Consider the following 14,453-nt stretch of genomic DNA (forward strand, 5'->3'; position numbering starts at 1 on the left):
ACACATAACTGGCTCTCACAACCTGGAGACAATGAACAAAAAGAGTAAACAAAAAATGACCACGATCCTCGGCCTTCAGTAAAAAAATTAACAGCATTTTGCCACACCTACTTTTTGCCCTTTGAGGGTGATCTGCTTCGCTTGCGAGATTGGCCCCTTCCCACCCTGCAGCTCCTCCGCAATGGGACCCCAGTGGCTGCAGCAAGGCTGGGGGAAGGCTGCTGAGTGTCAGAAACTGAGTCGGCAGATGCCCTTGAGGTACGGCCTGGACCAGCTCTGGGCCTGGAGGGCCTGGCTGCTGACTGCTCCAACTCTGCATGGGCGGCAGCAGTCTGTCCTACAGGTGGTGCAGCTGCAGTGGAGAAGTGACAGTGTTGGCAGCAGGAATGCTGCCATCCTGACAGAGGACAGCCACTCCCTGGTCGGACGACACACTGGCACTCCCACGGGGCAGCACTGCAGCATGCGGAGCAATCTGCTGAAGCACAGACTGCTGGCCTGCTGCGGCGCGGTGAGGGCCCCGGCGACTCGTGCCCGATCCAGCGAGCGTGGCAGCAGTCAGTGCTCGTGTGGCCTCAATCTGCGTCTGCATCAGACCAGCTACTGACTGCATTGCACCACTAAGCACTTGCGTGGAAGCCGCCTGTGCTGCCTGCGCTGCACCGAAGTCCTGCAGACTCCTTGCCAGTGCTGCGCCGAAGTCCTGGACACTCCTTGCCAGTGACTCAATGGATTCGGTCATCCTTGCCACTGCAGCCATGAGCTCAGTGTGCCTCTGCTCCGCCTGGGCACCCATTTCAGCGAGGAGCCGCACCTCTTCTGCGCTCACTGTAGCAGGACTGGAGGCCAGACTCTCCCTCCGGGGAGAAGGCCGCCGAGTTTCCCTACCCACCCCCCGCATTGCTGCAGCCCGCTGGGCCCCGGAGCTTCACCCTCCTCAGACCCTTCCCCCCTGCTCCCCTCCAGGGAAGACGTGTCCCCATTATGGCCATGGGCTGCCTCGGCTGAGGGTGGCACTGATGGTCCGGCTTCCTCTTCCTCCTCGCCTTCAGAATCACTCACAGTGGCAGCTTGAGGGCCCGCTTCCTCACCTGGCGAATCAGCATCTGAAAGCAGGGAGGTACAAGAGTTGCTTTAGTGTGAGGACAGGGCGGCAGCGAGGGAGGCATGAGTGCTGCAAAGCACTGTATTGGTTCGATAGTGGCAAAGGATGCTGGTGTGAGGCACAAGTGGAAGGAGAGAGGTCAAAAAGGTGATGACCTTACCATTGCTGTCCAGAACGGGGTCGGCATCCCCAGTGGCGATGGGGCCAATCATCCGGCCTGCCATAATCCGCTGGACTCGCTGCTCCAGAGCGCTGAGGTCTTGAAGGTGAGGCCGGCCTCCCTCGGTCCATTGCTGCTGCCTCCTGTTATGCGCCAGCTTGCCCTGCAAGAGAAAGGACAGGCTCTGAGTACAGTGTGAAGCCCTGATCTTGGCTGCACTGCCTCCCATGGTGGAACAGCCCTTACAGTGTGAAGCCCTGATCTTGGCTGCACTGCCTCCCATGGTGGAATCGCCCTTACAGTGTGAAGCCCTGATCTTGGCTGCACTGCCTCCCATGGTCGATTAGCCCTTACAGTGTGTAAAGTGCTGAATGTGCGTGTGAGTTTCATGAAAGGCCCATAGGTGTTGGATGAGGGCTGGGCATTGGGGCTTTCAGGACCCTTTGGCCATAAAGTGAGGTGGACATGCAGGGATGAAGAGGATACTGAAAAGGGTACTCACCTTGACGACCCGAGTGAGGTCGTTGAACTTCTTCCTGCATTGCACAGGGGTCCTAGGCACCATGCTGCTGGAGGCCACTCTGTGAGCCACCTCCCTCCAAGCTTTGCGATAGTCATTGGGCAGCGGCCTCCTGCCACTGTCCAGAAACAGGATAGATCGCCTGCGCTCCACTGCGCCAACCAGAACCTCCAGGGCCCCCTCACTGAACCGTTGCGCTCGCTCCCTGGCCCTCTCCATGGTCCTAGGCGTTAGAATGTGGCAGCAGGTCTGTCCAGGCCGAGAATCAGGGCTCCGATGCGCAGGGTGTGGCTGCAATCCAAGATCGAACCTCCCCTTTAAGAGCTGACCGGCGCCAGCGTGTCTGCGTGCAATCGCTAACTGGCCACACCTGCGCTGCACCCGCCCTCGGTGGTAGCGCCTCGCTTCTCCGGCTTAGCGCCTTAAGACAGTCGTGCAGCACCTGTTTTAGCGCTCCAAGCACCTCCTGGGGTGAAGCAGGTCAATTTAGCAGTAGGTGGCGATAATGGCGCAAATTTCGTGCCCGCTCGAGTATAACGCCCCAAACGTGGCGATACTGAATTTCTCCCCCCATAGGTCCAAAGCCATCAATTCCTCCCAAGCATGCTACACTTACCATATGTCATGTCTCAATTTACTTATACACTGTATCCCAAAATATTATGTAGGGGAAGGTTGAGCTAGATGGGCCAAATGGCCTCCCTTATTTATCTTTGGGATGTTTGTGATTATACTGTAGTCTATAGGCTACTCTTCCTCTGTTTTACTGATCATATTGTAGGGACAGATTACAACAAAAACTTGTGTTTAAATGGTGTATTTAACACAGTTAAACCATGGTGCTTCACAAAGACAAATAATGGACACTACTGCTAAGGTTGGAAAAAAGAAATCCTTGCTTAGAAAAATATTTTTTAAATAGCTCTTGTTGCAGGGTGTAACCAGTCCAACTCATGCGTAAGTCCCTTTATTTTCTTTATTCTATTGTGTTACAGATGTGTTTGAATGTACAATCTGCCAAAGGTCTTTTGAGATATTCTCTTATGTAGATAAGGTTGTGGGTTGCAGTAAGTTTGGTGTAATGTTTTACTTGCTTGAACGCCTGTTCTAGGTTATAACCTAAGGTTAATTTATTTCTATATAAAATTGCTGAACTCCACAATGCATTATTTGTTCCAAGCTGTGTAATTAGGATTTATTTGAAATATGTCTGTAAAGGAGTCAATAATGTGATAGGTTGTGCCCAAACTGCTGCAGCACTTGTGGCATCCGAGCCTCATGTAACTGGGCACAGATACCTGAAGCTTACTCCATGCTTGATTCAATAAATGCACTGCAAACACCTAACACAGACTGTGTGAAAGGCTCATGAAGGCTTCCTATTTCATATAAATTAAGGGGCTTCCCTCTAATACTGCAGGGCATGTGAGCAGCTCTCCAGATGCTGAAAGCACATTTCCAATGGTGGTTTCAAGGGAGGCCCATGTAAAGAATTAAAATTCACGCACTTGTGTTATTGTTACTGGCTCAGCTTTTCCTTGGCCTCCAACAGCCAATTCTTGAAAAGGGTGTTAGTTGCCCAACACATTAAAATTTCCAAAAGAAATGGTAGCACTTGAAAGGCAGCCAGCAGCCCTTCAATCGCTGCTGCCATCCAATAATGCCGTCTTTGACTTCCATGCCGTGCCCAGCACATCACGTGCTGAATGCCACAAAAATATTAAATGTGCTTTATCAAATGACATCAGTTAAAATGTGGCACAATATCTGAGGTGCAGCCATTCTGGCACAGGTGCCCATTTTTTTTTAACTGCAGTCAGTTCCATATGGCAAGTCACCTCCATTAGTTTACAACAATACTGGACTTATTTAATGAAAGCAATATTTGATGATTTCACAAGAAATCTTCAGGAATGCGTTAGTGTTGCTATACGGTGACCAAAGCAATTCTTCCATCCACAATGGTAAGATCTGTTGAATAGAGAATGTTCCAGAATTTGCCTTTATGCATATAGAGCTTTTCATTGTATTAAAGTATATTTCTTGGAATAGATTTATTCACCTTACTATTCTGCATGTTTAACAATTTAGAGCAACAGGCTTAATGATGATTTCTATTAGAGGAGCCTCAAAGTAAAGACCAACATCAATCTGATCCACTCGTATTCTCTGTTTTGTACATCTTGAATCTCTAGAAAAGCAATTTAGTTTAATTTGATTATTTTTTTACAGAGGGTAGAACATGATAGGCTGACCAGGTGTGCATTTGAATAGTCAGGTCTAGAGGTAACAAAGGCATGGATGAGGTTTTCAGCAGCAGATGCGCTGAGGCAAGGGCGGAGTCGGGCGATGTTCTGGAGGTGGAAATAGGCGGTCTTATTTATGCTGCAGATATGTGGTCGGAAGCTCATCTCGGGGTCAAATGCAACAACACCAACAACTTGTATTTATATAGCGCCGTTAACGTAGTAAAATGTCCCAAGGCGCTTCACAGGATTATTAAAAGACAAAAAAATTGACACCAAGCCACATAAGGAGAAATTAGGGCAGATCAAAAGCTTGGTCAAAGAGGTAGGTTTTAAGGAGCATCTTAAAGGAGGAAAGAGAGATAGCAAGGCAGAGAGGTTTAGGCAGGGAATTCCAGAGCTTAGGGCCTAGGCAACAGAAGGGACAGCCACCAATGTTTGAGCGATTATAATCAGGGATGCTCAAGAGGGCAGAATTAGAGGAGCGCAGATATCTCGGGGAGTTCACAGAAATCACAGAAATCACAGAAACCCCACAGTGCAGATAGAGGCCATTTCGGCCCATCGAGCCTGCACCGACACATATCCCACCTGATCCCCGTAACCCCACGTATTTAATCCCCCTAACACTAAGGGTCAATTTATCATAGCCAATCAACCTAACCCGCACATCTTTGGACTTGTTGGAGTTGTGGGGCTGAAGGAGATTACAGGGCTAGGGAGGGGGCGAGGCCATAGAGGGATTTGAAAACAAGGATGAGAGTTTTGAAATTGAGGCATTGCTAAACCAGGAGCCAATGTAGGTCAGCGAGCACAGGGGTGATGGGTGAACGGGACTTGGTGCGAGTTAGGACACGGGCAGCCGAGTTTTGGATCACCTCAAGTTTATGTAGGGTAGAATGTGGGAGGCCAGCCAGGAGTGCATTGGAATAGTCAAGTCTAGAGCTAACAAAGGCATGGATGAGGGTTTCGGCAGCAGATGAGCTGAGGCAAGGGCGGGGATGGGTGATGTTACGGAGGTGGAAATAGGCGGTCTTAGTTATGCTGCGGATATGTGGTCAGAAGCTCATTTCAGGGTTAAATATGACACCAAGGTTGCGAACAGTGTTGTTCAGCCTCAGGCAGTTGCCAGGGAGAGGGATGGAGTCATTGGCTGTGGAATGGAGATTGTACCTGGGACCGAAGACAATGGCTTCGGTCTTCCCAATTTTTAGTTGGAGCAAATTTCTGCTCATCCAGTACTGGATGTTGGACAAGCTTTAACGGGCTGCATGATCCATTCAAAATTTCATGAATGTGTGAAATCTCCCATTGTACGGTACAGGAGTGGGAAGAGAAGCCATTGCAGGTGATTCTCTGGCTACGATTAGATAGGTAAGAATGGAACCAGGTGAGTGCAGTCTCACCCAGCTGGACGATGTTGGAGAGGCATTGGAGGAGGATGGTGTGGTTAACCATGTTAAATGCTTCAGACAGGTCGAGAAGGACGAGGAGGGATTGTTTACCTTTGTCACAGTCACATAGGATGTCATTTGTGACTTTGATAAGAGCCATTTCAGTACTGTGGCAGGGGCAGCAACCTGATTGGAGGGATCCAAACATGGAGTTCCAGGAAAGGTGGGCACAGATTTGGGAGGCAACGACACGTTCAAGGACTTTGGACAGGAAAGGGAGGTTGGAGATGAAGCAATAGTTTGCAAGGACAGAGGGGGCAAGGTTTGGATTTTTGAGGAGAGGGGTGATGACGACAGGTTTGAAGGAAAGGGGAACAGTAGCTGAAGAGAGGGAACCGTTAACAATATCAGCTAACATGGGAGCCAGGAAGAGAAGTTGGGTCAGCAGTTTAGTGGGAATAAGGTCGAAGGAGCAGGAAGTGGGTCTCATGGACAAGTTGAACTCAGAGGGGGCATGAGGGGTGATCAGAGAGAAACTAGAGAAAGATGCGAGTTCAGGGCTAGTGCAGGAGGGAACCTTAGCGGAAGTTTGGCCTGGTGGGCTAGGGGAAGGGAGGGAAGTGGCAGAGGCAACTGCTCGGATGGTCTCAATCTTAGTGACAAAGAAGTCCCCGAGCTGCTTGCACTTGTTATTGGAGGTGAGAGTGGAGGAGACGGGGAGAGGGGTTTATTAAGACTGTTTGCAGTAGAGAAAAGATGCCAAGGTTTATCTTTGCATTCCAGGATGCCGGTGAATGGGTAAACCAGTTGTCTGCCATATCTGTTCAAGTCTGGGTCCCTTGGACTTATTGGAGCGGAGCGGAGGGCCATAGTGGGGGAACATCCAGGGTGAGAGAGAGGAGAGCGCAATGGTTTTAATGGGGACTAGGGCATCAAAGGTGGAGGTTAGGGTATGGTTGAGCAAATCAGTAGCTGCAGAATTCCGTGGTAAATGGAGAGCCAAAGGCTAGACAGTTGAGATTTTGAAAGTGCAGTTGTAAGTGAATTGGGAGAGAGTTTTTCCAGGGGCGGACACAGAAGGAAGTAGGGTTGAGAGTGGGAAGGGGGATGTGGGTGGAGAGCGATACAAGGAAGAGATCAGATGATCAGAGGAAATAGTTTCTCTCTAGCTACCCTATCAAATCCTTTAATCATCTGAAACACCTCAATTAGATCACCCTTATTCTTCTATATTCAAGGGAATACAAGCCTAGTCTATGCAAAATGCCCTAATTATTTAACCCTTTAACCCCCGGTATCGTTCTGCTGAATGTGTGCTGCACCCACTCCAAGGCCAATATATGCTTCCTGACGTGCGGTTCCCAGAACTGAATGCAGTACTCCAGTTGGGTTTCACAAGAGGTCTGTACAGCTGTAACATGACTTCCACCCCTTTGTATTCCAGCCCTCTTGCGATAAGGGCTAACATTCCACAGCCTAGATATTCGCCTTGGGCAGTGGCGCAAAAGGAGCGGTATTGGATCGGCCACCTGTTATACGCAGCACTTGATCTTCAGTTGTATTGCAGTCAACGGAACTGAATATCAGGCGCTGCGTATAATGGGCGGCCGATCCGATACTGCCCGCTTTGCACCACCGGCCGAGACGAATTTCTAGGCTCATTAGTCTTTTAAATAATGTTTTGTACCTGTCCACTAGCATTTAGTGATTTCTGTACTTCAACCCCAAATCTCTTTGCTAATCTACAGTTCCTAGCTTCTTGCCATTTAGAAAATACTCTGATCTATCTTTCTTAGATCCAAAGTGGATGACCTCACAGTTTCCCACATTGACCTCTGCCTGCCACAGTTTTGCCCACTCCCTTAATCTATCAATGTCCCTTTGCAATTTTCTGCTCCCATCTACACTATTTACTGAGCCACCTAACTTAGTGTCATCATCAAAGTTAAATATACGGCTCTATACCTTCATCCAAGTCATTTATAAATATAGTGAAAAACTACGGCCCCAGTACAGATCCCTGGGGAACATCACTAGTTACTTCCTGACAATTTGAGCACATACCCACTATCCCTACTCTCTGTCTCTTACCTTCTAATCAATTCCCTATCCAAGCCAGCAGGTTGCCTCCAATTCCATACGCACCCATTTTTGTCAACAGTCTCTTATTTGGAACCTTGTCAAATGCCTTCTGGAAGTCCAAAATAAATAACATCCATAAATTCACTAAAATTCACTGAGAATTCTTGACTTCTTTTCACTGTGGGGGATGTCATCAACTGTTGATGGCACGGTGAGACCAATCTATACTAATTGTTCAAAAGGTTGGGCTAATAGGAACAATTCAGTATGAACAAATCGCTATATGTTACTCAATAACATGATATTTTCTTTTCATTTTAGTAGTGTAGCAGGGATACATGTTTTTAGGTCTCAAAATAAGTTATAAACCAAAATAAAATTGAGGTCCTTCTCAAGCCTAGCTTCTGCAAACAGCATTATTTTAATGGCTCGATAAGCCATTTATTTTAAACGGGTTAAAACTGGTGTTAAAATAATGCTGATCGGAAACTTTAGGCTGTGTCGTCTTTGTCAATTGTTGCTGTGATTGTGAGACCAGGAATCAAAACTTGGATGAGATGATCAAATTACTGAGGTTTGAATCCAACTGGAGGAACTCTTTTCATGTACTGGTGATGTTTGCAAACAGTTAACAATCTGCTTCAGCAGCAGTGCTTCCAAACAGGTGGCGAGTACAGCTTTGTACGTTATCTACCAACATGACTTTTCCTTTTAATTTTGGGTGGAGGGGTCATAACTATTTGCAAGCCTCAGAAAAGTTATAAAACAAAGGCCTGGAATTTGTGGTGGGTAATAACAGCGAACTAACAGCGTTCGCTGTTATTATTCCTTTGAAACTGACTGCAACTTCAGGATGTAGCGCATGTGCATCTAAACGTGGAAATCCTGAAGTTGCGATCAGTCATTCTCTGCTCCGACACTGGCTGCGCTGTGCCCTGCCCCACCCCTCTCCCCACCACCATAGCCAGCAATCAGTGTAATCAGGGAATCAGTGAAACATGAAAACTTGGGCTTTTCAATAGTAATATTGCTGTTAAATACCCCATTAAAAGTTAGACCTTGTTGGATTTGGTGTAACTGGGGTTTTAACATTGTATTGACTGCGAAACAAACGTTATGGCCCTGGAAAACTAATTTTAATTTTGTGGAGTGTCAAATTTAACCATTTGAATTATTTATTTCAGGTTTACCTTTTCCCCATGTGAGAGCCCCAATCTTTGTTGTGTTCTCTCTAACATTTTTAAAAAGTCCCAATAAAAGCAACTTCTTCACTTCCTGGTTCACTGTGAGAATTCTACAATGTGATTGACTGCTTAGACAGCTTGTTGACGGCACAGCAGATCGTGCTATGGGATTCCCATTAAACTGCACTGATCTCAATTGCTCGTTGAAAAAGGCAAACTTCTCGCCACGGAGATCGCAAGATCTTTGTGGGCAGCTTTCTTTGGGGCCAGCGGCAAACGCCTTTGCTTCACTGCTGACCGCAAATTCCAAGACGATTGTCTGATTTATGAAACGTTTCTTGTTTAATCACTGTCATTGTGAGACCAAGGGCTGGATTTACTCAATGGGGAGCTTTTGGAGGCGGGACTCCCACTTATCTGGTTTTAGTCCCGCCTCCATCGACTTGTGGCCAACCCACGCTATTTTCCCTTGATTGACCTTGTTAAGCCCACCCAGCGGGCTTAGCAGGCCAATTAAGGAAAAGCCGGTTACAGGTGACATCAGCGAGTGACGTTTCATCTGTCAAGAGCTTTTGACAGATGAAATGTCATCGTTTGGGAGCTCTGTGAAGTTGTCAAACACTGACATCCGTCCTCTAAGTTGAGTCTTTACTCAAGACTCAATTAGAAAGCCTTCCTGAGTAGAAAGCAGAAGGCTGCAGCTTTTGACAGTTCAGCGGCCATTCTGCTTTCTGTGCCGATGAACTGAGGGACTCCCGAGACCTGAAGGGAGGAAGCCTGCAGGAAGAAGTAAAGGTAAGTAAAACTTATTAAAACACTTTACACACACCTCACACACTTACCTCTGCACACATGCACCCATCACTCACCTGCACACCGGACATCTCGGCCCCTCCGACCCCCGTAGACAGCCGGTCCGCCTCGCTGACCCTGGCAAGGTTCGGAGCCATCTACCTGTTAACTACCTATTAACAGGCAGTTAATTGGCACTAATCCCCTTCCCGCCTAGGGGAGGCGGCTCCCAGCGCAGGTCGGGTACCTGCCTCCTGGGAAGATGGCACGGAGGCGGGCTGGGGGTGGGATGGGTACCCGCTCCCAGATTCTGCCATTTTCCCGGCAGTCCCGTCTCCTTACCCGCCTCCCCAGGGCTGGCAAAATCATAGTGAAAATTGAAGAAATAAAAAGTGCATAATATTTTATTAATCTCTAGAAAGCAGTGGTTCATTTAGTCAGAATGCTTAGTTTTTGGAGTAGTTAAATTCATTTAGAATTCTTGATTTTCTTTCACTGTAGTGGAGTTCATCACTTGCAGGTGGCACGTTCAGACCTGTCAATAGCTCAAAGGGTATTGGCCCAAAATCTTGGGTTATATCAATAACCTATTTTGAGAAAACTGTGCTAACTCTCCTGGATGATTGCGAGAAAACATTGGGAGCGATTGATACATTAATCTTTTAGTGTTTCAACAGCAGAAGCCTTGCTGTTCGGTACACATAATGTACTTTGCACGCTGCACTGGGTACCACGAGTTATACAGCAACAGCTTGCGTTTATATAGTGCCTTTAACGTAGTAAAACATCCCAATGCGCTTCACGTAATTAGACAAAAATTGACACCGAGCCAAAGAAGGAGACATTAGGACAGGTGACAAAAAGCTTGGTCAAAGAGGTAGGTTTTTAAGAAGGGTCTTAAAGGAGGAGAGAGAGGCGGAGAGGCAGAGAGGTTTAGGGCAAATCTGATAGTCAGTTTTTTCCCCACTGTCCTACACATTTCTCCTCTCGCCAGCATTTATTCACTTCAAGTCTGCTCCAAAACACCAGAAGTGGCTTGATGTCCCAGTGGTTATTGAGACAAGTTATAAAACAACATAAAATGTAAGCAACCCTTCTTAGCTTTGTGAATTACCACTGGTATAGTCACATCAGGAACAAAGGTTATAGCAGAAAGCTGTAGTGAAGAAATAAGTTAAATTTGGAACCAGTTAATATTTTCTTAATTTAAAAAAAAAGTCCTTCATTTAATCTGATTGCTTTTAGTTTTTTATCCAGTTGAATTTATTTAGAATTATTAATTTCTCTTTTCACTATAGGACCTTTTGCAATATGGTGGTGGCACAATGAGACAAGGATATAACTTGCATGATTGGGCTAACGGGGACTATTTGGTAAGAACAGATCACTATATATTCTCATGTCTCTGAGCATGTGTCTTTTAGTTGCAAGTTGCAGAGGATGGGTCTTTTACTCTCTGCCTTTCTGCATGTACTCAACAGTTGGTTTGAACCTATTCCCACTAGTTATGTACTTAATCAAAACACACATTACCTCTTTGACAACTGTACAGGATGGAACAATCCCAAACCATTAAAGCAATATTACCAATATATTAGACATTACGGCCCTTAAAATCTATGCTATGTTCACCTAGGGTGCCCGCCTACTGACGAGACAGGAAAGTCCAGCTGAAGAGTGCCTGGTCTGGGAAGGAGATGCTGGGTGCCTACTGGAAAGAATCGTTCCTTGTTTTCTCAGTCCCACCTGTGTCCTTTTTCTTTGGGGTCCAGGCCGCAATCCTGAACTGGACCCTCAGGTGATCCCCACAACTGTTGCTTGTCAGGGAGGTACACCTGGTCTGACCAGGTGTACCTCTGCTACTGCTTTCCTGAGTCCTAATGTAAGGCAGTCCCATCCCTTCCTATACCCCTCCCTATACCAATGACAGAGGCCAACCAAAAAGGCCAACTTGGAAAGTTCAATGCTCTTCGTATCCAGGCTCTGCCTATTATCTAGCCCTTCTGGCAGACTCTTGCTAAGTTACAGCAGGAGTACATTGGAAGGGGCCGTGGATTTCGGGGCCTATGTATGCTATTTGCTTCTGTGGAAGCTGACACTATGTCTTCAAGTAATGTCGTCAAGCGACATTGCGGAACAGAAGGGGGCCAAGGATATACTCTTAGGCTATGTTCCCTGTAATTTTCTTTGGCCCTGCACAGTCCCTTTAAGGGGCTGCACAGGCCATTCAAAATAACGTACATACACGGTTTTTACATTGAAATGTCAGCAAGCTGGCTGCGCGGGTTCCCTGGAGTAATGCGCGGCCGCGCACCTTACAAGGAACACTGCCCTTAGGGTATTCCAGAGATAACAGTGCGGGGGTGGAAAGAGAAACCATTGCTGGCCACGCTTTGGCTACAATTGGATGGCTAAGAGTGAAAGAAAGCAAGGGCAATCCCACTGAACTGGACAATCGAGGCGAGGCATTGGATGAGGTTGGTGTGGTCAACCATGTCAAAGGCTGCAGAGAGGTTGAGGTGGACGAGGAGGGAAAATGCAGCAGTCACAGAGGATATTATTTGTGACTTTGATGAAGGCCATCTCAGGGCGGAAACCTGATTGGAGAGATTCAAATTTCGAGTTGTTGGAAAGATGGGCATGGATTTGGAAGGCAACAACAAAGGACATTGGAGAGGAAAGGAAGATTGAACATGAGGTGGTAGCTTGCAGGGACAGAGGGGTTAATGGTGTTTTTTTTGAGGAGGGTAGTGACGATGGTAGTTTTGAAAGTGAATGGGACAGTACCTGATGAGAGGGAACCATTTAACAATGGCAGCTAGAATAAGAACCAGGAAGGAAAGTTGAATGCTCAGCAGTTTAGTGTGAATAGAATCAAGGAACCAAGTGGGTCTGATGGCCTTGATTAAGTCAGAGAAGGCATGAGGGAAGATACTCAAAGAGAAACTAAAGAAAGGTGTGGGATTAAGTCCAGGGGAGGAGGGAGCCTGGGATAGGTTTGCTTGGTGGGCAAAGCAAAGCGGGGGGTGGGGGGAATCAGCAGACACAGATGAATGGATGGTCTCAATCATAGTGACAAAGAGGTCCTCGCATTTGTTGTTGGAGGTGAAAGTGGAGGTGGCATGGGAGAAGGGGTGGCTGTCATTATGGATGAGAGAGCTTATAAGGAGGGAAAGGTATAGAGAGGACAGAATGGCAGTGAAATTAGAGGAGAGATGGCAAGGTGAGTTGAGGTGGAAATTGAAATCACTGAGGATGAGGAGCTGCTCAGTGCAGAGGCTGTCAGAAGAAAGGGAGGATATCTTATAGTGAAACCCCAGATGGGACTTGGTGGGGGGGGGGGGTGTTGGCGGGGGGTAGCGATCGAGAATGGAGGTTTTACAGGAGAGATGAAAGGGGTGGAACAAGGTGGAGTTTTTGAAGGAGGAGATGTTGCTAGAGGAGGAAGGGAAGAGACCAAGGTGTGCTTTGATGATAGGGGCCACATCGCCACCTTGAAGGTTTGGGCAAGGCAACTGGTGGAAAGTATAGCCAGGCGGAGAGGCTTCACTGAGGGGCAAGGTGTTGCCACCCATGAGTCAAGGTTCAGTCAAACACATGTCAATGCAATCATCCACAATAAGGTCGTGGATATCAAGGGTCTAGTTCACAAATGAATAGACATTCTGAAGCTAATGTGGAGAAGGATGGTAGTTGCAGAGAGGGCTGGTGAATCAAAAAGTATAACAGAAATTTGTAGTGTGGAAATAAACTACATGTACAAGCAGTAAATATTTTATTGCTCTTTAGAAAAAGTCACAGTTCATTTAACCTGAATGCTTTTAGGTATTTGGTGCAATTAAATTAATTCAGAATTCATGATTTATTTTCTTTGTAGGAGAGTTCATCACATGAAAGTGGTACAAACAGATCAGGCAACGCTTTATACAGTTATGGTTCAAATGCTTGGGGTACCATGAAAAATTCGGTAAGAACAAATCTCTTTATGTCACTAACCAAAGCATCCTTCTCAACCCTAGAAACCCTAATGTGGGACAGAAAACACTTCAAATATGCAACAATAATGTCTAAAATGTGGAATATCACTCTTTCAGTATGCATAGCATTTTACGGCTTTTTCAAAACTATGGTGAACTGCTCAATAAGCTTATCTTGCTATATATTCTTTATAATCGAAGACTGAATGAAAGGGAATAACTTTATTCTGTTTTAAAAATATTATATACAGTAGTTCAGCCTCCAATAGCAAACTCCATCTTAAGTGCTCTGGCTGGGTCAGTCTGCCTCAAACTAGTTACGAATGGAATAGTAAATGATAACAGGCATGATTGTTAAGGGAAAGGGGGCAATTTTCATGTTGCATGTTATTCAGGAGAGCAGTGGGCGGGTTGTATACAGAGGCCGCCCGGAGGAGTCAGCGTGGCACCCAATCGATTTTGGCCTGTGGCCCTCATTATAATGTGATTGGCAAGCTGCCAGCATGAAATGCGCTCCCCATTAGGCAGCTCGCCAATCTGGAAGTGGGAAATCCGTCGGGGTGGCAGCTTGTGAAGGACCTGCACCAGCTCCTTAAAGAGGAGATGTATTTAGCATTAGGAATACAATGAAACAGGACTTTGGACAGCAGGCTACGTGTGTGCAGAACCTACAGCAGCAACTACATCACATTGGAAAGCCCACCAGCATCTTCAAAAGCTCCATCCAGCTTTTCCTGACAGCAGCTGAGGATCCCTTTAATCACCACTGGAAATGGCCACTTCCTGACTCTTACTTGCCATGGTTGGTTGGGCAAGAGCTCAAACTAGCCATACGGACAGGCACAGACAAAAGTGGCAGCGCGATATTAACTGCATCATTTGACCCTGATTAGCATATATGTATCCTGCTTGTTTCCAACAGGAGCTCCAAAAAAGGGGACAGACATCAACGCAGCAGTAAGTCAGCACCACTACCCGTCACTTGATGCTGGT

General features: G+C 46.8%; 1 protein-coding gene across 2 annotated transcripts in view; it reads left to right on the forward strand.

Moving 5' to 3' along the window:
* The window catches only part of LOC147108642 (cadherin-like protein 26), a 111,429-nt gene that overhangs the window by 79,450 nt on the left and 17,526 nt on the right, over positions 1 to 14,453 (forward strand). For both annotated transcript variants that reach the window (XM_086005335.1, XM_086005336.1), the window contains exons 14-15: positions 10,782 to 10,856; positions 13,361 to 13,450. In XM_086005335.1, coding sequence (XP_085861461.1) covers positions 10,782 to 10,856; positions 13,361 to 13,450 — 165 coding nt within the window. The remainder of the gene's footprint in view (positions 1 to 10,781; positions 10,857 to 13,360; positions 13,451 to 14,453) is intronic.

Source organism: Somniosus microcephalus, chromosome 13 (genome assembly GCF_052327205.1).
Source record: "Somniosus microcephalus isolate GS21.2 chromosome 13, FLI_Smic_1.0, whole genome shotgun sequence".
Classification (NCBI taxonomy): Eukaryota; Metazoa; Chordata; class Chondrichthyes; order Squaliformes; family Somniosidae; genus Somniosus; species Somniosus microcephalus.